Source organism: Xiphophorus hellerii, chromosome 14 (genome assembly GCF_003331165.1).
Source record: "Xiphophorus hellerii strain 12219 chromosome 14, Xiphophorus_hellerii-4.1, whole genome shotgun sequence".
In the NCBI taxonomy this organism is placed as follows: domain Eukaryota; kingdom Metazoa; phylum Chordata; class Actinopteri; order Cyprinodontiformes; family Poeciliidae; genus Xiphophorus; species Xiphophorus hellerii.
Window position 1 is genome coordinate 24,123,968 of NC_045685.1, and position 25,781 is coordinate 24,149,748.

The following is a 25,781-nucleotide window of genomic DNA, read 5'->3' on the forward strand; positions in this document are numbered from 1 at the left end:
ATAGATCTATTATCAGTGACAACCAGAATCATCCATATATGTGATGAAATTCTCTCTCTGACATTAGAACCAGGAAAAGTTAATACTTTGGTATTTCTATTTTATGCTGAAAGTAATACAACCAAAAAAATAAATAAGAAACAATATTATCTAACTTTTGGTTTTACATTAAAAGCTTGTGAATCTCCAAGATGAAACATTTATCATGAGGTTTGGGAGACCATACACTTCCCCTCACGTTTTCACCACAGGTAGTTTTGTTCCCAGTGTCATCAAGTGACATAAACAAAGTTTATGTAGCATAAAGAAAACTCAGCTCTGACTCGGCTGAGTCAGAAACCTCAACAAAGGAGAAGAGAAAATGTCTCTATTTATCATTTCTCTTTTACAGTTTATGTGGCTGAAGAACCTTAATTCTACACAAAAGCAGAATCTTAATATGATGATCTCATTTCCTTCATCACTGCAGGCCAAGTTCAGTTCAGTTCAGTTCAGTTCAGTTCAGTTTTGTCACTAAATTTCCCAGCATGCCTCTAGTTCATTTTCTACACTTTAACAATGAAAATCTGAGATCTGGAGAGTTTCTCTGAATATATTCAGTGCAGAGCTCAGAAAATACATTCAGTTGATAGAAAATCATAAAATAATCATCATCTTCACATCATTTATTATAAACAGTCTGAATTCACAACAACATCAAGGCTTTTATTTAGATAATAAAACTTAGAAACTGTAGTTCTGTCTGCAGTATTTCTAGGATGAAAACTGTCCAGATCCTTTCAGAAAATGAAACATTTATTTTCTTCACATTCAGGACGTCCCAGTTTCAGACAGAGGGACTGAACTGGTGGAACTGGGAGGATTTATTTAAACTGAAATGAACCAACAGAGTTTAAATATCAAAATGAATCCATCCAGATTCTGGGACAAAGTCTGTCAGAGACTCTGAGGTCCAGATGTTCTAGAAATGTTACTGAAACTCTTTTCCTGTCAGACTGACTCTGGTTCTGAATGTGGTTCTGGTAGAGATCAGAGTCTCTGGGTCGTCAGGAGGAAGCAGAACAGAACCTGATTCTATCAGACTGTTGGACTTTAGATGACAGGAGAACAGATCCGTCCGTCTGTCTGTTCATCGTCTGTTCCTGTCGTTTCCTCCTTCAGTCTCTCCTCTGTCAGGATTTCAGTTTGGTTTCATGTTGTTGTTGATCTGCTGTCACTAAAACCAGCTGGTTTAAATATCAGAGGATTCAATCTTCACATCACAACTAATCAGAGAAAGTTTTCATTTCTTTGGAGGTTTTGGATGATAATATTCACCCGAACAGCAACTGGGACCTGATGGGACTTGTTGTCTTTTAATAATCAACAGGCAAAAATAATATAATAATCAGGTTGTTACGGCTACTCTTGGATTTTAACAAAAATCAAAAATCAAAAGGTGCCAGAGTAGTTTCTAGGAGGAGGGTTTTCCGACTCATCCAAAACACAGCACTCGCGGAAAGTTTTCTGGTGGCAAAAGGTGACTTTCTCAATGTACAAAAATTACAGAAACACTCTCCGAGTTGACTTTCCAAAAAATGTAAAATTAAACTTTATTTGGTGCGGTGGAAAAACTATTTCACCCCTCGCTCCTTAAGCCAGCTAGGTCCTCCGAATACAGGTTTAAAGTTCAGTTCCTACCAGTGGTGTTTCTGCAGGAGCTTAAAGATGAGGTCTTTGTTTGTAGAGATTATCCCAAACACAGGTGTGCTGGGTTGCCTTATAGGCTCCTGAAGGCCTGAGTGAGAGAGACGGGTGTGCTTGATTTTCTGTGAGCCACGTGCCAGCTGGGTGGAGATGGTATTGCACTCACACAACTACACCATTTGCTGTTTTAACTTGACAGTCATCTTTCCAACCAAAAACACAGAGTGGGTTGATATTTTCTTATACCTGAATAGTTTATCTGTAAACAGCGCTGGTTGCCTCCATCTTTATTATTCTGTCCAGAACACCAGTGTGTGTAGTCGAAACGGCTTCCATCGCTCCACAACCAAATGCTCTCCTGGAAGACAACATACAGCAGATGACACATTTTATTCAATGTTTCACAAAATACACAACAAATAAAATGTACTGGTAACAATACCTCCTGTGCATTAGTGCCTCCAATCCATGCTTGTTTGGCCCCGTGACCTGCTGCAGTTACTATAATCTGAATCTGATTGTACTCGTTCAAGTCCTGAACTGATGCAAGGTTTGCCCCCATGGACAGACAGTTTCTCTACAGACACAAAAGTTAGAAGTAGCTGGATTTCTTCAGCAAAGAACAAAAGAAATTAAGAGCACAATGTTATTGGAAATCACCTCGGCTCTTGCCCAAGTCATGCTTTTTTGAACATATTGAAAGCAGCGACTATTGATCAGAGTCCAGCCAGAAGGACAAGAAAGAGATCTCTGGAGCAAGTCAATTTGTTCTGATGGCAAACAAATTCAGATCAAGAGGTGCATGTGGAATTACTCTTATTTTGTCAACATAATACTGTATACTCTCTCACATATATATATATATATATATATATATATATATATATATATATATATATATATATATATATATATATATATATATATATATATATATATATATATATATCCAAGGCTATATATATAGCTATCCACTATATATTTATATAGCTATCCAGTCAGTTATATAGCTGACTGGATAGCTCAATAGACAAGGCATCAGTATATCACCCGAGAGGGCGGGGGTTCCAGTCTGGGTCCTTAGGCAAGACCCTTCAAGCTACCCCTCATACCATGAGAGATACTAAGATGCTCCCGGCCAAACAAGGTCTGCATCAGGTGTTGGGGAACCTTGATGACAAATGGGCTACTGGAACATGGGCGAGAGATGAAAATGTGGATCTGTTGGAATGCTTCTACTCAAGTAACCCTAATCAGAGAGGTTACATGCAAAGACTGGTGAAGGAATGGTTACTTACTTTGACAAGATTGACGAGATACAACACAAATGCTACGGCAAAAAGGAGGAACCTGGATGTCAGAACTGTAAAATAACTTGTCAGTTTCTCACAGTGAGTCTGGTATTAGAATCCTTACAATTGATACCAGAAGTGGTATCAAGAAGTTGATACCAGAAGTTGATACCAGAAGCTACAGATAGATGTAGCGCCACAGATAGATGTGGCGCTCTTGCACCGTTTCTGTTGTGATTTTTGTGACAATCTTAAAATCGTAAATTTCCCGAAGGCTTGATGGATCCACCAAGTTTGGTGAGTTTTCCGATACAGTAACACCATATCAACTAAAGGGTTAAGACTGTTAAGGGGTAGGATGTCCTAACTTTTATCTCCAGTAGGAAATTAGGTTTTGTTATTTTTATTGAGTTAAACATGAGTAATTTTACAGAAGTAAATAAAAAAGTAGATATACATAATATCAGAACCAAACTAGGTCAAACTAAGCCTGCCCCCTATTTCCGACAGATGGTTCTGTATGTTAGAAACATTCTGTTGGTTTATTTGCTTTTCTTGTCTGAAAACTGTCTGAAAGTTGCTTTTAATCAACATATAATAATTTGTTATGATTGAAAATAATTCAGCTACAGAAACCGATTCTGTGGAATAAGCAGGTGGTTGATCATCTACGGCTCCTTTAAGAGAAACAGGAGGAATGATGACGTAACAAGGTGCTCTGCAACGTTACCCTGAAACAGGAAGTTAAGAATCATTTTCTTCTTCAACCCGGAACATCTGAAATGGTCCGTTTTAATTCATGTTTGCAGATTTAATGGTTTCAAATAAACTTATTTTGCATTATTCATTTGTAAGCATTTCCAGGCCAAAAACGTATGAAGAAATTTGAATAAAGCTGTTAGTGTACAGTCTATTACCCTTTTAATGAGATGTACCCTGAACAACTGAGCTAAAAACAAACTGCTGTTAAAGGGAGGCGTATAAAATAAACAAATAAAAAACAATTGCTTCCCTTTAATGGATGCTTTGTTTAAACACTATTTAATCCAGTGCTTTCTGTGTTTTGTTTGATACATATCTAACATCAAATATGGCAACCTTATTAACCAGAAATAAATTTAAACTACCCTAGCAGAGTTAAATGATTTTAATAATATTTGCCTGATTTTGCTAAAACATAGTTTGCACTAAGGTCACGTAGAATCAAACTATTCTCATGACAGAAGGATAAGTCGGGAAAGGGTAAAAAAATAAGAAATTATACACAAAACCTGATGTTTACATACATTAAATAAGACACTTTCCAGATCTTTTGCGTTAAATCAGGCTAAATTGGCCCCGTTTTAAGTTTGTGGGAAAAAACTACCAAATAATTAGATAATTTTTTTTAACCATATTCTATAAGTTTACATATACTTCTACATGCTTAGCTTGGTTTTATTTAGAAGTAAATTGTGTTTTTGTCAAGGTTCATAGTTTTTATGAGCAGTTTAAATGAAATTTTCTTGCAGGAGTCTTGTCTTAAACATGATAGGAATATTTGTGGTCAATTGAAGTTTCAATTTGTCACAATCTGTTGAACGTAAATAACTTTTTCAAGGTTAGATGCTGAAATTAAAGATCAACAGTTACGTTGATTTTTTATTTTGTTCAATTGTATTCGATATGTCACATTAAATATATCATATTAAATGTTGATTAAGTTTTTTTTCTTCATTATCATTTGTCAATGTATCACTTTCAGTTTTTTTGAAGATTTTGATTTTGCGTTAAAGGGTTATAAAGTTTATAGCGTAAATTTTTTTTTTAAGATGGTAAAAATAATGTCTGTGTTTTTTATGTGGGTTTTGTTTGCGATTTAAACAAAATGTAAAAGTAATTCAAAACGAGACTAAAGAGCAACGTAAATCGTCCAAAGAAGGTCAAACATACAGGGAAATAAGCCTCCATGTTTTGTTAAGTTGGTTTGACGTCGACGTGAATGACGTCATCAACGTTATAAAAAAAGAAAAGCCGCTCACGTACGTTGCAGTTGGTCAGTTGAAGTCGGAGGACGAGAAGAGGACTTTTTATTGCTCGAGAACTGTAAGTACTTTGGCTTTCGGCATCTTTGGGGTTTTTTTAAAATTAGGTTTTATCATTTATAACGAGACTTAAATACGTTTTTGGTTTAATTTCACCGTAAAAAGTTAAACCTCCGCGAAAGCTGACCGTAATGTGCAGAGGTGGGGACTCGAGTCACATGACTTGGACTCGAGTCAGACTCGAGTCGTTAAAACTTGAGACTTGACTTGAAAAAATGCTCAAAGACTCGGACTTGACTTTGACTTTCATGCCATTGACTTGGGACTTGACTCGACTTGAAGCTGTTTACTTGAAAAGACTTGATATTTTTTACTCAAAGTCTTAAAATTTAAAACACATTATTTATAAAGTGGCGTCATTAATTAATTTCACTCATTCCGTATCAATATGCGCAGACCGTCACTATGGTTTTCCTCTCTCCTTATGTATGTATGTGTACGTAGCTGCAGCACAACCAATCAAATTAACAGGATTTGGACGTTTAAAAAAACGCGGCAAAGCTACAGAGCTCAGGGAACGAAATACGAAATAACCGCTCGAATATGCTAATTTCTTTTGGCTACGTAGGTTATGAACTTTCGACTAAAAACCGAACTGCAACTTGTAAAACATGCAAGAAGAGAATATCGGATGGAGATGCCACGACGTCCAACTTTGTCCGGCATTTGAAGCTTCACAAAGATCGGTAGGTGGCGCTTTTCTTTTGCTGTAAGATAGTTGACTTTAGCTAACTTCGTGTTAGCATGTGTACTCCGGGTTAAATTGGTGATGATTTACCATAAATCCGGTCCTTCAAATGCCTCCACAAATAATGTGCACCGTGTTAGCTCAGGAAGCCGGTGGATAGTGAGCGGGGCTCCGGAACAGAAAGCAGATTCTGGACCTGAACACAGGGAACAGAGTCTCTCTGTCCCATCATGATGATGAGCCGGGTCTAGTATCATCTAAGGATGGTTGGTGTATTTGAAGACATCTACGTTGGGAAATTATATTGACAATATATTGTTTTGACAGGTCAGAGAAAAGAGGAAAAAACTGCTGTTATGGTTCTTTGTATTGTGCTGTGGAAATGTCAGCATTTTCGTCTTTTTTTTTATTGAATATCAAGTTTAACAGAACTGGGCAATAAAGTGGTCCAATTTAAAAATGTTTTTTATACTTTGTGTTCAGCTACACATGTTCTATCATTTGAGATAAATACATATTTTAAAACGAACAAATGGTCTATTATTGGAATTTTATGTATAATTGCAAATTATAAAAAAAATATAAAATAAAAACGACTCGAAATGACTTGAAATTAAAGGTTCCTGACTTGAGACTTGACTCGACTTTTGCCTGTCTTTACTTGAGACTTGACTCGGACTTGAGGACAGAGACTTGAGACTTACTTGAGACTTGGACACACAGTGACTTGGTCACACCTCTGGTAATGTGACCGCTAAACTAGTAGAACTACGATGTTTTTTTCCTTTTTACTGAATAAGTAATACATATGTCGAGATCATTTCGTTTTTTAACTTGTCTAATTTTGTCTTGTCACAGTTCAGGTTTTATTGAGTGTCGTCATTCAAACAGCTGTTTGAAGAAACTCCGTCAACATGAATTCAGTGAACTTCCTTAAAGAGTTTAGAAAATTCACACATTAAAGGAACGTTTAGTTGATGTTGGAACAAAGTTTTAGCAGCAATATTAGTACAATTATTCATGTTTCTGTTCAAGTTTGTTTCGCTCTTTTCTTATTACATAACATATCTTTATATTAATAACAACGCTATAAACTCTGTAGAGGTTTTGACTAAAAGCTGAATTTCTCGCCATGTGTTGATTTTCGTAATACGGGCCTATTTTACGTGACTGCGCTGCTTTTTTCATGAAGATTTCGGTGCAAAGGTCATTTCAGCTTTTAATTATTAAATATTTACTATGTATATATGCATATTTTCTTCTCTATGCGTCATGTTTGCAGAGAAACGTCCGTTTCTGTGTAATAGCGATTATTACAGAAACGCCCAGTTAACAAAGATGTTTAGTTTCTGTTTGATCAAACAAGTTTTTGACACTTTTATACTAATTACCAGCTTCTCGTTTGTTTTCTGCATGAGGTTTTAAACTAAAACTAAACTTTAAGCTAAACTAAATAAGCGTCTGCAGATTTGATCAGTCTAAGTGAAGCATTTTATAATCCTCCATTTTGTTCTTCATCTGGACGCCATATTGAAATGACTACACCTCTATAATTATCATGTGATCAGAGTGAATAGTAACTTGTTACATTAACTTGAGTAACTTTTTAGAACAAATGTACTTTTAGGAGTTTTTATTACTTCGCCATCATTTTTACTTGAGTAATTTTATTCTGAAATGTTTCTAACTTGAGTAAAATCTCTGGATTTTCTACCCACTGAATGAAAACCAAACATGTTTTAACCAAGAATTCAAACACAGACACACACCTGCAGTTTTTGTTAAAGCTTCATTAGTTTTTTATGGAAAGGAACTGATTTGGAATATATATATATATATATATATATATATATATATATATATATATATATATATATATATATATATATATATATATATTACCTAATTTTGTTATTTTATTGTTACTTATATAAATTATTGTCATTTTTGTCCTTAAAATACCAAAAGTTCCACAAAACTTTATATTTTGGTCTGTCTGACGATGTAATTTTAAAATATTAAATGAATGATAATTTGATCAGTTTCTCAGTACTTGAGTTGAGTTTTTACCAAATACTATTTTACTTTTTCTTGAGTAAAAATATGTTGAAGTAGTGCTACTGCTTCTTGAGTACAATTTTCGGTTCTCTGCATGTGATGACTTGGAGAAATGTCTATAATTAATGTGTTTTATTATTTCTAACAGAGCATCAATGCTGAACTGGACCACCTCCTCTCTCCTGCTGGTTCTGATTCTGTGTTCTGCTGCTCTGGGTGAGAATCTGATTTTATCTGAAAATATGACTGAATGTTTTAAACTGAACTTTAACTCAGAGCATGAAGGACGTCTCAGGTTTCTTTAGGAATAATTACACTCTAAGTTAGCAGATCTGATATCACTGGATCTATTTCCTGTCAGGTTTTTGATCAGAACTTTTCATCTGAGCCGTGAAATAAAATTTTACCTGAAGCTTCCTGAGAAAATGTTTTAAATCGTCCATCAGCGTCTGAAACATCAAATCCTGGATATTTAAGGTTTAATTTTAAGATGAACCCAAACCCAGCTAAACATGCAGGACAGCCGTCCACTGGGGACAGGAACTGGACACATCACTGCTGCTCATCCTGCTGCAGGCAGAGAATTAAACTTCCTCTGGTTGATTTAATCTTCAAATAACTAATTCCACTTTTTAGACAAAAAAAAAACTTTTAGGAGTTTTACTGCACTGTAGTTTTTACTTGAGTAATATTATTATGAACTATTGCTGCTCTTGAGTAAAACCTCTGGATACTCTAGCAAATAAAAACAACTTTAATGAATAAAGAAGTAAAAAGTTATTATAATTATTTGAGACACGTCCTTTTTAAACGAATTAGTTAACAGCCAATCAGAAGGCATCGTGTAATAAATTTAACTTATAATTCCATATTTTTATCTTCTTCAAATAGCAGAATAAGAACTAAAGCAACAACAGTAATTTTTTATATGAAGTTTCAATTATCTATATGTTTCCTAAAGGAAGTAAAAAGCCTCAGCAGCCCAACCCCTCCCAGTGTGAGGCACGGTGGTGGAGGTGTGATGATGCGTCAGATTAACAGAACTACTTCATCACAGACCTGAAGTTGGCCCCCCACCTTCTTCAAATCAGAAAAAATTGGTGTCAAACGTTTGTGCTAGTTTGTGCAGCAACATTTTTCGTTAGTGCTGCTATCACTTTAAAGATATAAAGAAATGTTTCTAGAGGTCATCAAAGGTCAATGAATATCAGTTTTTGCTGCACAAACGTAGCCGAGTTGATTGACACCAATTTTGTTTGATTTTATGAAGGTGGGGAGGCTGGTTGACCTTTGATGACCTCTAGAAACATTTCTTTATATCTTTAAAATGATAGCAGCACAAATGAAAATTTTTGCTGCACAAACGTAGCACAAATTTTGTCTGATTTGAAGACGGTTTGGGTACCAACTTCACTCAGGTCAGCCACCGCAGTACTCAGAACAACTGGGGCCTCATATATAAATAAACCATATGTAAGCACAAGTCAGCATGTATAAAAAGGAAGGTGGCGTGAAAGTTTGCATAAATATTTTCCTATTCAGAATATTGTCTTTAAAATTTATTACTTTTATTTTTTGTGAAGTGGCCTTATGTGCCTTGACAGCACCTATTAAATAAAATATATAATTATCAGTATTATAAATGCTTATATTGCTACAAGCAAGGACTGTTGTCATGGTTACTGGGACACATGGTGACAGCCTTCTGGGCATTTATACTAATCTATATATGTGTTTATGGGTGGCAACAGGGCGGAGCAGTAGCTGCGCTCTATTTTCCGCAAATTGGGATTTATAAACGAAAGGTCCGCAGGAATGTGCGTCCATATGGCTTTATACACCAGAATTATTTTGTGCGCTGCACTTTTCTAAATTTGTCCGCAAATGTTTTGTGAAAACTGAGCACTTTTTTATACATGAGGCCCCTGGAGAGGAGACAGAAAGGGAGGCCCCGTCTCTCACGTCATCAATGAAGAGAGTTAGGAATTGCCTTCATGTAAACCGTTACTCAGTTACTCTGCTGACCCTGCTGACCCTGCTGGCTCCCAGAGGAGGAATGCATCGACAAGAAGACAAAAAGAAAGACCAGCAAATGTTTTAAGGAGAGAGATGATCTGTGCTGTCATTGATAAAATCCTGTAATAGAACAGCTACTGATCTTTATTTGTTTATGCCATGAGACAAGTATGATCTAAATGAAGTCAGGCTGAGTTATGAGTCCAGTTGTTCCTTGTGTTGTTAGTGATGATGTTCCTGATGTTCTGCTGCCTCTCCTCCTCTTCCTCTCTAAGGATGAAGATGATCTCCAGGATCCTGCTGCTCCTCATCCTCAGCTCATGTCTCTGTGGTCAGTCTCCATCTTGTCTTTGTGACAGAAAGCTCTCTAGATGGAGCTGAAAGACTCCCATGTTCCAGTTCTCAGTGTGTCTGCTCCTCTCTTTCCCTCTCTGTCTCCTCAGCAGCAACATTTGTAGTGAATGTGACACAGAGCAGCTATCAGGCAGAGGAGAACCACAGCATCACTCTGGAGTGGACCTTCACCACCAAGACTCAGGGATCCTGGAGGGAACTGTTCATCATCTGCAGCTTGGTGGCTCCTCATAAAGAATCAGTTCTCTATCAGGTCCACGAAGGTGTTGAGATTCCAGATTCTCAGGATAAACAGTTTTCAGGACGAGTCCAGATTGACAAAGATGTCCTCAGAGAAGGACGAATCAGACTCCATGTGTCCAGACTGAGGACTGAAGACTCTGGTCTGTATCTGTGTGAAGTAAAAACTGAAGATGGATCCAGTAATGCTGAATGTCGACTCAGCGTTACTGGTGAGTCATTTGGTCAGAGTTATTTTCCTTTCTTTGAACTTTTTAGGTCTTTGTTGAGCATAAATAGAAACTGTTTATTAGTGAAATGCTTTAGCCTCTCTTTATTAAAACTTATGTTTGATCCCATCTCTAAGCACTAGAGGTCAGTAAGTTGACCTCAACATAGAGTGGTGATTCTAGATCAAATTCACCTGGGAAGTCAGCTGATCTAATAGATGAAAACTGTGATTCTATCACAATACTGCTGAAGACAAAAGTTCAACATCTTAATTTTATTTCATTATTAAAGTGAAACTGTGAAGGTAAAAAATTAAATTGGTTCAAGGAATAAATCTTTAAGCAAATAAAACTCTCAGCCAAACAACCAACCAGAGTCAGGAGAAGGCTCTTAGTGCTGACAATCACCATCTTGTATGTGCTGCTCACACCTTTCTCCCTGCTCTTGGCTACAGCTCCTCCTCCACAGTGAAGCGCTGTGAGTGCATAAATTTTAGAAATGTAAATGAAGGACGACTACCACAGCTTCTCAGGGCCATGATCTCCACGGTCCGAGTCTCCTGACCCTCACAGGGTTTGGTACTCGCAGCAACGGTACATTTTAGTTTATGGGGTGTTTTTCCTAAAGCAGTGATCAAGAAAGCAGTCATTCATACACAGAGGTGTGTTTTGTTCAGGGCTGATCCAAGGTGATATGGGGTCCTAAACTCAACATGAGTTATGTGGTACAACACAAATCTTAACATTTCAAATGAAGATTTAAAGGAAATAGCAAGTTTACTTTGTAAAAGTGCACAAAATAATCTTTACATTTACAGAGGTAAATGAAAAATGAGTAGATATACATTTGTAAACAAATAAAAAAACATTTATTTTGAAAAACCTCTATTAATGGTATGAATGTTAGCTGAACAACTAACAGGACGTCACCAGGATTTTTAGTGCTGATTTTTTAAAATCTTTGTTTATTCTTCCAGGTCAAGAGAAGGTGGTTGGTGGTCATGACTTGATACATGCAAAGGTGGGAGACGACGTTATTCTGCCATGTCATCTGGAGCCTCCATTTGACGTGAACAGTCTAACAATCGAATGGAGATTCCAGGGTCAAATAATACATTTGCATCACAGTGGAGCTAAAGATGATAAAACTTCAGACCCAAAGTACCAGGACAGAACCTCTATGTTCCATGATGAGTTTAAAAAAGGAAACATTTCCCTCAGATTGATCAAAGTAACCAAGGAGGATGAAGGGAATTATACTTGTTTTGTTCCCAAACTGCAAAGTCAAGTCAGGAAGGTGAAAGTTACTCTAAAACTTGGTGAGTTATATAAAATTAAGATAATTTAAGACAAACCAGATAAATATATTGATGTCTATAACATTTAATGTAATTCCTCAACATATGAAAATGGAGCCCAAGGCAACTTTCCTGTTCCTGGAGGTAAATACTGTATGTTTAACTAGATAACCAGTGGTTACTGGAACTCTGACTTAGTTTTAGACTTTCTTTGTTACCTGCAGTGATTTTGGCTCTTTGGGTTGAATATTTGTCTTCCAGCTTTTCCTATTGTCACATGTTGATGTGCAGTTGGGCAAAGCAGATAAATCCTAAATACCTTTTGATCTGCATATTGGTGTATAACTGTGTGTGTGTGTGTGTGTGTGGTGCAGTAAATGTTGACCCCTGAATGATGAGGTGACTGTTGGTTCACAGCTTTTATCTCATTAATAAAACAAAAATATTCAAAATTGAATTCAAAATATTCAAAAGCGGAATTTTAAAAACCTGTTTTTCTTTTTTGTCACAGGATCTGATCCTGGAGTTATTGGTGGTGTTGTTGTTGGTGTTGTTATTGGAGCACTCATCATCCTCGCCTTCATCACATACTGTGTTGTACGTCACCTCATAATCTATGTTGTACGTCGCCACAGAGGTAAACAAAGTAAGTCAGTCACTGTCTTTGTAAGTCTTGCAGGATTTTGGTGAATTAATGATTCTCTCCATAAATGCATATTTCCAATTGATAGAAAATTATAGTTTTTAATAGTTTGCAAAAACTGATCTGAAACTGAAGAGAAGTAAAACTCAGAAACATGGAGCTGTCTGGATAAACATGTATAAGAAAAGTTATGCAGTTTTCACATATTTATCAATATCTGTTGGTGTTTGTCTGAAAAGGAAAAAAACAAGAAACCAAATTATTATGAGTAACTTTTTTCTCTTTTAGGTCTTTGTTGTTTATTGTAGCCTTTCTGCCTGCCCAGGTTGATGAAACATTTTTACCAGACAAAAACTGTTAAGGAGAATTAAATATTGTCACTCATTTATATTGTTAAGCTAAATATTCACTGTTGTCTAATTTCTGTTGTGTACAGTTTTTCCATGCTGGAACAACAAGTCTCAAAATGAACAAGGGATAAATGATGGAGGTATGGAAATGGAACAATTATGTAATAATTAACTTATATTAATTATTTACTTTTTTATTTTCCTGCTCATTGATAAACTAAGCAGGACTGCAGTCACTGAACATCACAGCTGAGCATCAAACCAGGAAACTGAACTTCCTTGTTGGTGACTGAATCTGACTGACTAGATAATTTGATGTAGCAGCAATGAACTGGTGACCTGACTGGTTTACTCATGGCTCACCAGCTTTCCCAGTGACCTGAACAGTGATATGCAGGTTTAGACCAGAGGTGACCAACCTGTGGCCCCGGATCTGGACAACACTAAAGAAAAACAGCCAAGAATCAAGAAAACAAAATCCAACAACATTCATTCATAAAATGCTATAAATAAATCTATTAAAAATTGCAAACACATAACTCAGATTTTCTCTTCTTTGTTGTGTTTTCTTCAACAGAGAAGCTTATAGCCAATCAAAACATGTTTAAGATTATAATTACATCAGACCAATTAAAAAAAGAAACTAGAGCTTAATGAAAGACATCTCTTCTACCTTAATGAAAGTTATATTTAAAAGGTTCTTTTAATCTGACAAGCCTCATCTGAATATTCATTACATATTCAATTTAATATGACTATGTTTACATTTTTATTTTAATATGCTTTGGTTTCTGGATTGTCTCATTTTTGTCAACAAGAATCTGGAAACAAATGAAAGACAAATAATTTTAGAAAAAGTCAAAACTTTACTGCTTTACTTTATTTGTTGCTGATTGATGATAATTTTCTTTTGAAAAACTAAAAATGACAGAATTCAGTTTTTATCCAAGCCATCTTAATAATAATGTAACTTTGGGATATCAAACAATCAGAAGAAGATGATTTTATTGAAAACATTTTGTTTTGTGTTTCATAGATCGCAGAGGAAATGGCAAACCAAGAGATGGAGCTGAAGAAAAACCTTTACAGGACCTGGGAAAACCAAACCAAAGTGTCTGAATTCATCATTCTGACCTGAAATCTCCTTCATATCACTTGTTGGTATGAAAACTGTTACATGTATAGAACTGTGAATAATAATGAAAAAACTGTATGCATTAAACCCAAAAGCAAATCCTTCATATTAGATCAAAGATTTAATAATCTTTTCTTGAGATAAAAAAAAGGATGAAGAATCATGTAAGTTAAAAAAGAACATTTTATGTCCATAACTGTTTCTGTAGTTTAGAGTCTCTTACTCAGCTTTTGAAAACTGATTTTTCTTGAAAAGTATTTTTTAATATCTTCAAAAGTTGACAGACTTGATCCCCAGCTTGTTCCTACAAAAGGTTTTTAATTTAATTTCTGTCAGTGAATCTTATTTTTAATGTTCACACTCTTGTTATGGTCAAAGCCTCGTTACCTCTTAAATGAGAAGGATCAAACCACTCACCCAAATTGTTCTGAAGGCCATGTTGTAGTTCCTAGCTTCGTCACCAGGTGGCGCGGCCGTCTGTGAGTAGTAGTTCTTTTTCAAACCAAAACATTGTTTGAGAAGCCGTGCAGGTCAGCGGACGTGGTGTTTGAAGGTGGTTTTGTTATTTTGTTCGAGTGTGCGTCCATATGAATGGTAGGTTGCAGTGTAACAGACGTATAACAGCGTTATAACACAAATTATTTACCTTATCTCTGCATTTTATGACATAGTCGTCAATTTTTAAAGTAAAATTTTGGAATTTATTTATTTACTTTGAATGAAAGTCTTGAAAAAACATCTGAGATGTTGATGCTTTCCAACATTCATCATCCAACACTAAATACAAACATAACAATCTTTCTACTAAACCGACAGCAGAAACTCACATCAGATAAATATGTGACTGTTTCTAGTCTGAAAACAAAAAACAGAGAAGATGAAAGATTGTCAAATTCATTTATTTCTTTTAGGACTGTAGAAAAGAACAGTGAAATTCCTATCATGATATTAAGTATCAGGATTATTTTATTTGCTTTATCCTCAGATTAAAAAATGGCTTTAATGCAAAGAAAAAAACTGTAACACTTTATTAGACATTGTGTGCATAAGACTGATATGACTCTATCATAAACATGAAATAACACCTGAAGGAGTCTTCATGAATGTCTATGACTGTTGTCATGAAGTGTCATTAGGTAAATAATGACACTTTTAATATAAAGTTGCTCTAAAAGTTGCTTTAAAACTGTCAGCTTTGCATTATTTTGTAAATAATGACACTTCAATGCAAAGTTGTCATTTTAATAGACTTTTAATGCAACTTTTAGAGCAACTTTGCATTAAAAGTGTCATTATTTACAGCAGTGGTTCCCAAAGAATTTCTGGACCCTCTATGGCAGGGGTCACCAACACGGGGCCCGTGGGCCCCCGGTCGCCCGAGAGGACCTTGTCAGTCGCCCACGGAGCAAGTTCTTAAAATATCCATTGTCATTAGGGAGCACTGCCAAATAAATTATTTTATTTAAGGTTTTTACATTGAATTAATAACATTTGTTTATATTTTGATTTTTTTTAAAAAAGTAAATTACAAAAAATGTTTAAAATAAATAGCTTTATGCATAAAACTCTTCTCTATGGTTAAAGTTCAGAACTGCGCAGACGCCTGCAGGATTTTATCGGAGGGCAGCAGCGCCTGCAGCTGCTCGGCTGCAGCAGCTCTGCCTACCTTAAGATTTTCCTTGAAGTAAAAAAAGAAAAGAATAATTTCTGAAATTTTTATTATTGAACTCTCTTTACAATTAACAAAATTGTGGAGGATAAAAAAGGATCTTATGTGTCAAAACATGTTGTACGTAGCACAGGTCTGAGTCTGTGGGGGTCAAAGGGCACGCAAAGCTTAAATCTTATTGGTCAGTTTACTTTTGTTTATCTGGTGGCTTGGCGCTTTTTCTGATAAAAATGAATGACAGGAGTTTGAACCTCCCGTAGTTCTAAGATCGGTCGTCTGGATCCTGGCGGAGCTTTTTATCATGTCGGTTCTGGCGGGTCGCCGGTTTCTGAGCTTCTTTGATGTTTACCGAACTGGAGAGCTGATGAGCCACCCGTTAGCTGACATCTGCCACTCTTCCTGAGCGTCGCGCTAAAACTGCGGCTTAAACAATTTAATTTAGTCGAAACGTTTCCCACAAGAGTAAAAATTAAGCAAACATTGTTGCTTCACCTTCTCCTCCTTTGGACGTCTGACATCACCTGAACCTGGGAATCAACATCCTACTCTTTCCGTGGATCTCACAGCTTCGCTTCCTTGTCTTTATGATTTAGCATCGTTTGTGTAAAAAAAAAAAAAAATTGTGCGCTGCTTTAGTGGTTTAGGTTTGAGCTGCTTTTGTGCGACGCGCTCATGATGAGCGTTGGAGAGGTGGTTGTGCTCTTGCAGGTCAGGTGCAGTGATAGTTTTGTACCTTCCAATCTGTCGGACTTTTTTTTTTCGACATCTGCTGGTGTCAGCCAGCTGGTGACCCGTCAGCTTTTAAGTTTGTGAAACCACAAAAAAAGCTAATAAATCGGCGAACCGTCAGAACACACACTGTAAAAAGCTCAGGCAGGATCTCAGAACTACAGGAGGTTAAAATTTCACTGTGTGTGTCCAAAAGTTTGGACACAGCTTCTCATTGAACTCAATGAGAAGCTGTGTCCAAACTTTTGGTCTGAACTGTATATATATATATATATATATATATATAAGAAAAATGATTGGTATTTTTCTTTTTTTGTTTTTAATGCTTTCTAAAACACTAGAAAGCATTGTCTGTTGTATTAATAAATGTTTTTGCATGTTGTAAAATATGAGCTGAGAAATTTTGATTCTTGAGAATAAAAACCCTTTAAAAATATTGTTGCATTTCTTTCAAATATATTATTCAAACCCAATTCAATATATTCTCACAGATCTGAAATGCTTTGCCTGTACAAATGTAACCACAGAGTTTAAGATGAAGCAGGAAGCAGAGCGGCCATTTTGTCAAAGCCAGCCTGCAGCCAGATCCAAACAAAAAACAAACCAAAACACTGAAGCTACATGTACTTGTGTTGATCTATCTGTGAATCTATTTTAATTTTCCTTGCACTAGTTTTGTGCCACTGTAGGCCCGTTTCAGAACACAAAAACACCAATGATACTCTGACCCAAGATAATGGACGGTACTGGTTCTGTTAGATCTTGGTGACTGTCCAGTACAGACTTGTGTACTGGTTTTGATCCAGTAGATCACAACAATCTCTTTATGCTTTGTGCTGTAAGGATCGAGCAAACAGCACCAGGCAAGTTTAATTTATATTTATATTTGAAAAACTGCAGTTTGAATAAATTATTTCCTCACAAACCACAGCTAGACATGGAGTACCACAGAGGTCACTGCTTGGACCAGTTTGTTTGGCCCCAAGGAGACACAGATCAGTCCTAATCGTTCCTAATAAATCAGGAACCTGGGGAATCTATTTAGCAGGGAGCTTACTTTTATTCCACAAATCAAATATATATTCAAAACTGGATTTGCCTCTGCTTGGGCTGCCACCTTATCGTGGTGGAGGGGTTTGAGTGCCCCGATGATCCGAGGAGCTTTGCTGTCTGGGGCTTTATGCACCTGGTAGGGTCACCCAAGGCAAAAATGTCCTAGGTGAGGGACCAGACAAAGCGCAGCCCAAAGACCCCAATGACGAAAGAAAACATTGGGCTTCGTGTTCCCTCACCCGGACGTGGGTCACCAGGGCCCCACTCTGGAGATAGGCCTGGAGGGGGGGCACAATGGTGAGCGCCTGGTGGCCGGGCTTTTTCCCATGGAGCCCTGCTGGGCTCAGCTTAAAGAGGAAACATGGCCCCCCCCTCCCATGGGCCCACCACCCGTGAGAGGGGCCAAAGGGGTTGGGTGCATTGTGTGATAGGTGGCGGCCGAGGGAGGGGACCCTGGCGGTCCGATCCTCGGTTGCAGAAGCTGGCTCTTGGGACATGGAATGCCACCTCTCTGGTGGGGAAGGAGCCGGAGCTAGTGTGTGAGGTCGAGAGGTTCCAGCTAGAAATAGTCGGTCTCGACGCATGGCTCTGGTTCTGGAACCAGTCTCCTTGAGAGGGGCTGGACATACTTCCACTCTGGAGTTGCCCAAGGTGAGAGGCGTCAGGCAGGAGTGGGCATACTTGTTGCCCCCCATCTCAGCGCCAGTATGTTGGGGTTTACCCCGGTGAACGAGAGGGTAGCCTCCCCCCGCCCTCCGGGTGGGGTGACGGGTCCTGACTGTCGTTTGTGCTTACGGTCCGAATGACAGTTCAGCTTACCCACCCTTCTTGGAGTCCTTAGAGGGGGTACTGGAGAGTGCCCCTCCTGGGGACTCCCTTGTTCTGCTGGGGGACTTCAACGCTCACGTGGGCAATGACAGTGAGACCTGGAGGGGCGTGGTTGGGAATAACGCCCCCCCCAATCTGAACTCGAGCGGTGTTCTGTCGTTGGACTTCTGTGCTCGTCATGGATTGTCCATAACGAACACCATGTTCAAGCCTAAGGGTGTCCATATGTGCAATTGGCACCAGGACACCCTAGGCCGCAGTTCAATGATCAACTTTGTCATCGTTTTATCGAATCTGTGGCCGTATGTCTTGAACACTCAGGTGAAGAGAGGTGCGGAGCTGTCCACTGACCACTACCTGGTGGTGAGTTGGCTCCGGTGGTGGGGGCGAAAGCCGGTCAGACCTGGCAGGCCCAAACGTGTTGTGAGGGTCTGCTGGGAACGTCTGGCGGAATCCCCTGTGAGACGGAGCTTTAACTCCCATCTCCGGCAAAACTTTGAACACGTTCCGGGGGAGGTAGGGGACACTGAGTCTGAGTGGACTGTGTTCCGTGCCTCCATTGTCGAGGCGGCTTATCGGACCTGTGGCCACAAGGTTGTCGGTGCCTGTCGCAGTGGCAACCCCCGAACCCTTTGGTGGACACCTTTCGATGAGGGATGCTGTCAGGCTAATGAAGGAGTCCTATCGGGTCTTTTTGGCCTGTGGGGCAGCAGCTGATGGGTACTGGCGAGCAAAGCGACATGCGGCTTGGGTGGTTGCTGAGGCAAAAACTCAGGAGTGGGAGGAGTTTGAAGAGACCATGGAGAAAGACTTCCGCATGGCTTTGAGGCGATTCTGGTCCACCATCCCACGTCTCAGGAGGGGGAAGCAGTACAGCACCAGCACTGTTTATAGTGGGGATGGTGTGCTGCTGACCTCTACTCGGGACATTGTGGGCTGGTGGGCAGAATACTTCGAAGACCTCCTGTACCGTAAAAGATCAAGAAGTCTTTTGGCAAATGCATCCCGCTGATAGATTCGCTTCCTTATAAACACAGTTTGGTGCATCAGTGTCATTTCGAAACAGTTCCTGTATCGGTCACATGACTTGCTGGAAGCAATACGCGCACCAACACGGGGTTTTGGTCTCTGGGCTTGATGCATGCGCCGACGCATCGGTGTTGCCGGACGCATCACTAAGTACCAGTCTGGTTGCTGTTGAGGGCAGCGAGTCACCTGACTGGTCGCCGTCAAGGAGCAGGGGGCCGGCTGTAGGAGCGGGAGCGGCTGGATCGCTGCCGAGGTTCGCCAGGGACCGGAGGATCGGTCGGACCGAGCCAAAAGGATTGGGAGCAATAGAGGACCGCACCCCCCCTTGGGCCAGCTAAGAGTCTATGTTACAGACTTGTTTATTGACTTTGCCGTCAAGGACTGCCTACGTCTCCTTTAAATTATTCACCTTTTAAATAAATTACTGTAAATTTTATTGGGCTGTTTTAAAACTCTGTCCACAATCCCTGCAGTTATTTATTAGGTACACCACTCGGGTGCCACAGAAATACTAACTTTCTCTGCTGAGCAGCTTTTAGTCAGAGCTTAGAGCGCCACCATGTAGACAAAACCACACATTACAGCTTCTAAGTTGTGTTTTTGCTCCTTTCAGATCCTGTTGAGAATTAAAAAGCTGAAGCATGAAGGCGGTTCATACTGGTGGATTATAAAACATCTCTGATGTTTGTTTCTAAAATGTCTCCAGATTTTATTATTATTATTATTATCTATTTATTATATGTCTCCACCTGAGCACAGCAGCTCCTCCTCTTCCTCTGTGTTTCACTCTGCAGCTTCACATCAAACTTTTTATCCTCCTTCTTCTGAGGATTTCTCCTCCAATCGAAGCAGCTTCAGGTTCAACATCTGGATCCAGGATGAGGAAATAAAGAGTTAATACAGTGTTGGATGTTCAGGTCAGCCTGTGATTAAATGTGACTGAATCCTCAGAGACGTTCAGTAAAGATGTTCAGAATAAACAACTAAAGAATCAGAGAATATGAATCCAGAGAAACTCTGACATTTGCTCCAAACTGATGGCATAAAGACATTTTTCCATCCAGACTCATTTCCACTCAATCATTTCTCCTCTGATATCAGTTTTCCTAGTTTCCAGGCAGATTGTGTCTCTTCACGTGTTTCAGGTTCAGCTGCAGATTTTCAGTCACTAAAACTGACTTTGTTTCTTTGAGCAAATTAAACTTTAGTGCAGACACAGAGCCACGCTGGGCAGCGTGTTCAGATGGAAATGCCAGACATAATTCTTGGTTCACACAGATAAATCCTTCTCACTGCTCACTCAACGCTCCTCTTCAAGCACAACTACATGTTATACCTGCAGTTCACATAGAGCTGCACAGCAGAGCAACACGGTGGGGTTTAATCTGGACTCCTACCTCGATGTAGGAGGTCAGGGGGCTTATAATGCGCTGGGGGAAACCCTGGATATATGTATAAACATCAATGACTCCTGGATTTCTGGGCTTCTCACCCTTTCTCTAAGGGAGCCCAGAGACCCTGCGGAGAAAACTCCTCCAGGATAACAAGGCAGTTCCCAGGAGGGGCACTCTCCAGTACCCCCTCCAAGGACTTAAAAAGGCTGGCTAAACAGTCAGAACCCGACCCAAACCCGTAGGTAGAGGGAGAGGCTGTCCTCTTGTTCACCCCAACTTACAGGCACCAAGACGGGAGGCAACAAGTCAGCCCACTCCTGCCCAGCGCCTCTCACAAGGGGCAACTCCAGGGTGGGAGAACATCCAACCCCTTTCAAGGAGACTGGCTCCAGAACCAGAGCCATGCACTGCAGTGAGTCCGAAGAGTTTTTGCGGCGCTAGTGGCTCGTATTTTTGTGACAGTAGGCAGACAGGAAGGAGGGCGAGGAGAGGGGGGAAGACATGCGGCAAGGGTCGTCGAACCCTCAACGTCCGTTTCCAGGACTAAGGCCTCCAAACGTGCTGCGTGCTAACCCCCTGCGCCACCACAGCACGGCCCGAGTCCGACTATTTCTAGCCAGAGCCAATGGGCTCTTTTCGGGCTGAGCCCGGCCGGGCTCTGTGGGTTAAAGCCCGGCCACCAGGGGCTCCCCAACGTGCCCCGCCCCACCCCCAGGCCTGGCTCCAGGGTGGGACCTCATGTACGGGCGAGCAGAACCACTGTTTCCAATGGTCGTTTTCATCATAAGGGATCTTTGGGCTGCACTTGGTCTGGTTCCTCACCTTGGACCTGTCTGCATTGGGTGGCCCAACCAGAGGCATGAAGCCCCGACAGCAAGACTCCTAGGATCACTGGGACACTCAAACCCCCCCACCACGATAAGGTGGCAGCCCATGGAGGGGACGTGTAAATGTGTGTGTGTGTGTGTGGGTGGGTGTGTGTGTGTGTGTGTGTGTAAATATGAAGTAACCTGTTAATTATGTAAGACAGAGAGAAAATGAGACAGAGGAAGAAAGTTGTTTTTTAAAATGAGGAAACAAACTCAATGTGGTGGGAAGCAAATTCTGACCTTTGGTCCAGTTGTGAGGTGAAATGTATCTTTGTAGTTTTTTAAAAAAATAGAGATTTTTAGGCTCTAATAAAGTTTTTTAGGCCGTTATTTAACAGGCTGAACAGGAAACTGGGAGGAGAGAGAAGGAAATGACATGCAGCAGATTCCCCAGGACTGGGAATTGAACCCAGGTTGACAAACAAAACCTAGAAGTAACGTCCTAAACAAAACATAATTTACAGTTTTACTGTAAATCTGGTTAAAAAAATAACTGAATTATTCATTTCTTAGTCCCTTTTCCTTCTCTTTTATACAAGCAGACAGCACATAATCTCAACAACACAAAAGCTTCATATTTATTACAAAATATTCATCTAAGAATCGATTTCTTCCTGTAGTGGAAATGATTTCTGATTAAGTTCTCTGTTTTCATACTTTCATGAATTGTTCTTCTTTTTACCTTTTCTACAGTTTTTCATGTTAAATTGCACTTTTTGTTAAGTTTCTTATATTATCTTGAATCTGTATTTCTAAATAAAGACTAACAGAAAGATCACAGTAACTTTTAGTTTTGATAAAACCTGTTTTTCTCTTATAACAAACAAACCAGATAAAACAAGCTTGGGCTTCTTTATGGTCCAGAGTATTAAATTATGATTACAATTATCATCTAATATTATGTACAGATTAAACTCTAATCTTCATTTAACACCCTGGAACCTGAAGAAGTCCAAACCTGTTAAATCAGCTTTTTTATGTTTGGTATAAAAAGAAAAACAGGATTTATCAAAGAAAAATAGGTGAATGGACTGAACTTGTGTCGTGCCTTGCTGGTCATGTTGACCACTCAAAGCGCTTCACACTACAGTCACATTTACACCGACATGCAGGTCGGGGGCAAATTGCCGCTAAGTGCCCCGCCCCGGGGCAGCTCAACATGTGGCTGAGGAAGCTGGAATCGAACTAACAACCTTCTGGTCACAAGACGACCACTCTACCCACTGAGCCACAGTCGCACTAAAACAGCCACTGCATGATCCTTTTGCTAATCTTTTTAAAATACAGGTTTAAACAGTTTAATGAGCTACAATTCAGTGCAATTTAATATAAAAAGTGTGTAGAAAAGGTAAACTAAAGGACAAACCATAAAAGCACAAGTACAGTGAAAATAAACAGAAATCGTTACTATTAAAAGAAAACATTTTAATTCTTAAATCAATACGTTGCTATAAAAAATGAGCTCAGTGTAGTCGCCTCAGCTATGGCGTTTCCAGTGCTCCTGCTCTTTTTCAGTCTGTAATGGATCAGATTTTCCAAGGGATGGATCATGTGAGCTGTTTTCTGGATGATATTCTCATCACTGCTTCATCGGAGAAGAAACATCTACAGAGGTTGGAAGAAGTTCTCACACGCCTGGAGAAGCATGGTGTGAGAGTTAAGCTTGCAAAGTGTAGTTTCCTTCAGAGCAGTGTGGAATATTTGGGACACAGGATTGACAAAGATGGACTGCACCCCATGGAAGAAAAGGTTGCAGCCATAACAAAGGCACCAGAACCAACCAATGTCACTGAACTGAAGTCTTTTTTGGGCCTTCTGAATTACTACAGTCGATTTCTAAACAATCCAGCTACCATCCTTCAGCCTCTCCACAACCTGTTGAGAAAAGATGAAACATGGATTTGGACAACAGCATGTACACAAGCATTTGAAGATGCAAAAAGACTACTGCTGCAGAACAAAGTGTTAGTGCATTATAGCACACGCCTGCCATTGAAATTAGCCTGTGATGCATCACCTTGTGGGGTTGGTGCAGTTATTTCTCATATCTTGGAAAATGGAGAGGAAAGGCCGGTGGCATTTGCATCAAGAACGCTAACCGATGCTGAGCGGAAGTATGCCCAAATAGAGAAAGAGGCTCTTGCCATCATTTTTGGAGTCAAGAAATTCCACAAATATCTGTACGGAAGGAAATTCACGCTCGTAACAGATCACAAGCCATTGTTGTTGACTATACTGGGACCAAAGTCAGCGGTGCCAACACTTGCTGCATGGAGGATGCAACGCTGGGCTCTTATTCTAATGGCATATAACTATGACATTGAGTACAGAAGATCAGCTGACCATGCAAATGCGGATGCGTTGTCACGTTTACCGTGGAACTCACCAGACAACACTGCAGAAGAAGGAAGCATCTTCTACTTCTCTCATGTGGAAGAACTACCAGTATTAGCAAAAGACATTGAGAAAGCGACTATGAAAGATCCGCTTCTCAGCAGAGTGTGGAGCTACACCATGAATGGGTGGCCAAATTATGTACAGGATGAAACACTTAAACCTTATTTAATTTGCAGACAGGAACTGTCAGCAGAACAAGGATGTGTTCTTTGGGGACAAGGTGTTATCATCCCACCAAGTTACCGACAGGAAGTGCTGAAAGACCTGCATCATGAACATCCAGGCATATGTTGTATAAAAGCTCTCGCCCGCAGTTGCCTGTGGTGGCCAGGGTGTGACGGTGACATACAAGAACTGGTCCAAAGCTGTCAAATCTGTCAAGCTGTGCAGAAGTTGCCAGCGGTCGCACCACTCCACCCGTGGAAATGGCCTGAAAGACCGTGGCAACGGATTCACATTGACTTCGCTGAAAAGGACAAACACTATTTCTTAATGGTTATTGACAGTCATTCAAAATGGTTGGAAGTATTCCCGATGACATCCATGACATCACACAACACCATTGAAATCTTCAGAAGGTTATTCTCTTCATATGGACTTCCAGAAGAACTTGTTTCAGACAATGGACCTCAGCTGGTGTCACAAGAATTCCGCCAGTTTTTAGAGTTAAACGGGATCCATCACACAGCTGTTCCTGCATATCACCCTGCATCAAATGGAGCAGCAGAGAGGTCAGTACAAATCCTGAAACGATCTTTGATGAAAAATGTACTGGAGGCAGATGGGAAGGCCACATTGCCACTCAGTCATTGATTGGCAAACTTCCTTATCATGTATCGCAGTACACCGCACACCGTGACAGGTTGCACACCAGCAGAGCTATTCCTGAAATGTCAGATCCGAACCCGTTTCAGTCTTCTCAAACCTGAACTTGCCCAACACATTAAACAGGGGCAGTTCAAGCAAAAGCGACATCATGATCGCAGAGTTCCATTTTTACGTGTTTTTTCGGAAGGAGAGACTGTTCGTGTCCGAAATTTCAGAGGAGGGTTTGTGAAGTGGACCTGTGGAACAGTTTTGAAGAGGTTGGGAAGCGTCACTTATCGGATACAAGACGGACAGAGAACGCGCACCATACATGTCGACCACATGTTACCATGCAAACAAGTTGTGGAGAAATCTCCAGTTATGTCTTCCCAAGTGCTCGTGGAGGAACCCGAAGAGATCAGAGACTGTGTTGTTCCAGGAAGTCCGAGAGGAACCCTGACAGCATCATCGTTGCCTGCTGAATCACCTGGGCAGACAACAGAAGAACCCTCGGTATCAACCCCTAAAACAACCCAAAGCCCATCAGCGGAGCGCAGATACCCTGTGAGGCACAGAGTTCCTCCAAAGAGACTGAATCTTTGAAAATATATAAAGTATGATTTAGTTACTGCTAGTTGATTTTTGAGGTGATAAAGCATTAAGTGCAGCCTAAATTGTTAAATTCTTAGTGAAGGCCATAGAGGATTTATTTGCTGTTATTATGCATTTTTTCCTACTTATTAATTGCAGTAGAAATCTAAAAGAGGAGGAATGTAATAGAGTGGTTTGTTGCCCCTAGTGGTAGAAATACAGATATACCTGTTCTAGGTATAGTTCTTAGTAGGCCAACTTATTAGGTTGGGTTAGCCAGAAAAACTGTACTGAAGTAGCTGTTCTGCTCCTGCGTTCCACCATTAAAAGACTTCGTCTCCACATTTCCTCTGCTTGTTCTT

At 39.7% G+C, this 25,781-nt stretch overlaps 5 protein-coding genes and 1 long non-coding RNA gene across 15 annotated transcripts in view; 2 read left to right on the plus strand and 4 right to left on the minus strand.

The window, feature by feature from the left end:
• Nucleotides 1–14,852, plus strand: part of LOC116733139 (uncharacterized) — a 42,641-nt gene extending 27,789 nt beyond the window's left edge. Inside the window, exons 3-6 of the mRNA XM_032583914.1 lie at nt 12,028–12,069; nt 12,437–12,571; nt 13,005–13,058; nt 13,955–14,852. Of these exons, the coding sequence (XP_032439805.1) occupies nt 12,028–12,069; nt 12,437–12,571; nt 13,005–13,058; nt 13,955–14,037 (314 nt within the window). The 3' untranslated portion in view covers nt 14,038–14,852. The remainder of the gene's footprint in view (nt 1–12,027; nt 12,070–12,436; nt 12,572–13,004; nt 13,059–13,954) is intronic.
• Nucleotides 1–25,781, minus strand: part of LOC116733095 (oocyte zinc finger protein XlCOF6-like) — a 778,765-nt gene that overhangs the window by 520,614 nt on the left and 232,370 nt on the right. The window lies entirely within an intron of this gene.
• The window catches only part of LOC116733104 (gastrula zinc finger protein XlCGF8.2DB-like), a 570,370-nt gene that overhangs the window by 321,452 nt on the left and 223,137 nt on the right, over nt 1–25,781 (minus strand). The gene's annotated exons all lie outside the window — the stretch shown is intronic.
• The window catches only part of LOC116733103 (immunoglobulin superfamily member 3-like), a 919,724-nt gene that overhangs the window by 294,726 nt on the left and 599,217 nt on the right, over nt 1–25,781 (plus strand). The gene's annotated exons all lie outside the window — the stretch shown is intronic.
• The window catches only part of LOC116733131 (butyrophilin-like protein 8), a 766,651-nt gene that overhangs the window by 130,682 nt on the left and 610,188 nt on the right, over nt 1–25,781 (minus strand). The gene's annotated exons all lie outside the window — the stretch shown is intronic.
• Nucleotides 1,563–13,596, minus strand: LOC116733155 (uncharacterized). 2 transcript variants are annotated; one of them, XR_004341951.1, is made up of 3 exons: nt 13,298–13,596; nt 2,129–2,263; nt 1,563–2,044 (listed from the first exon to the last, which is right to left on the minus strand). It is a non-coding gene; the product is annotated as an uncharacterized LOC116733155 (long non-coding RNA). The 2 variants fall into 2 exon arrangements; XR_004341950.1 differs by lacking the exon at nt 13,298–13,596 and having other exon boundaries at nt 2,129–2,458.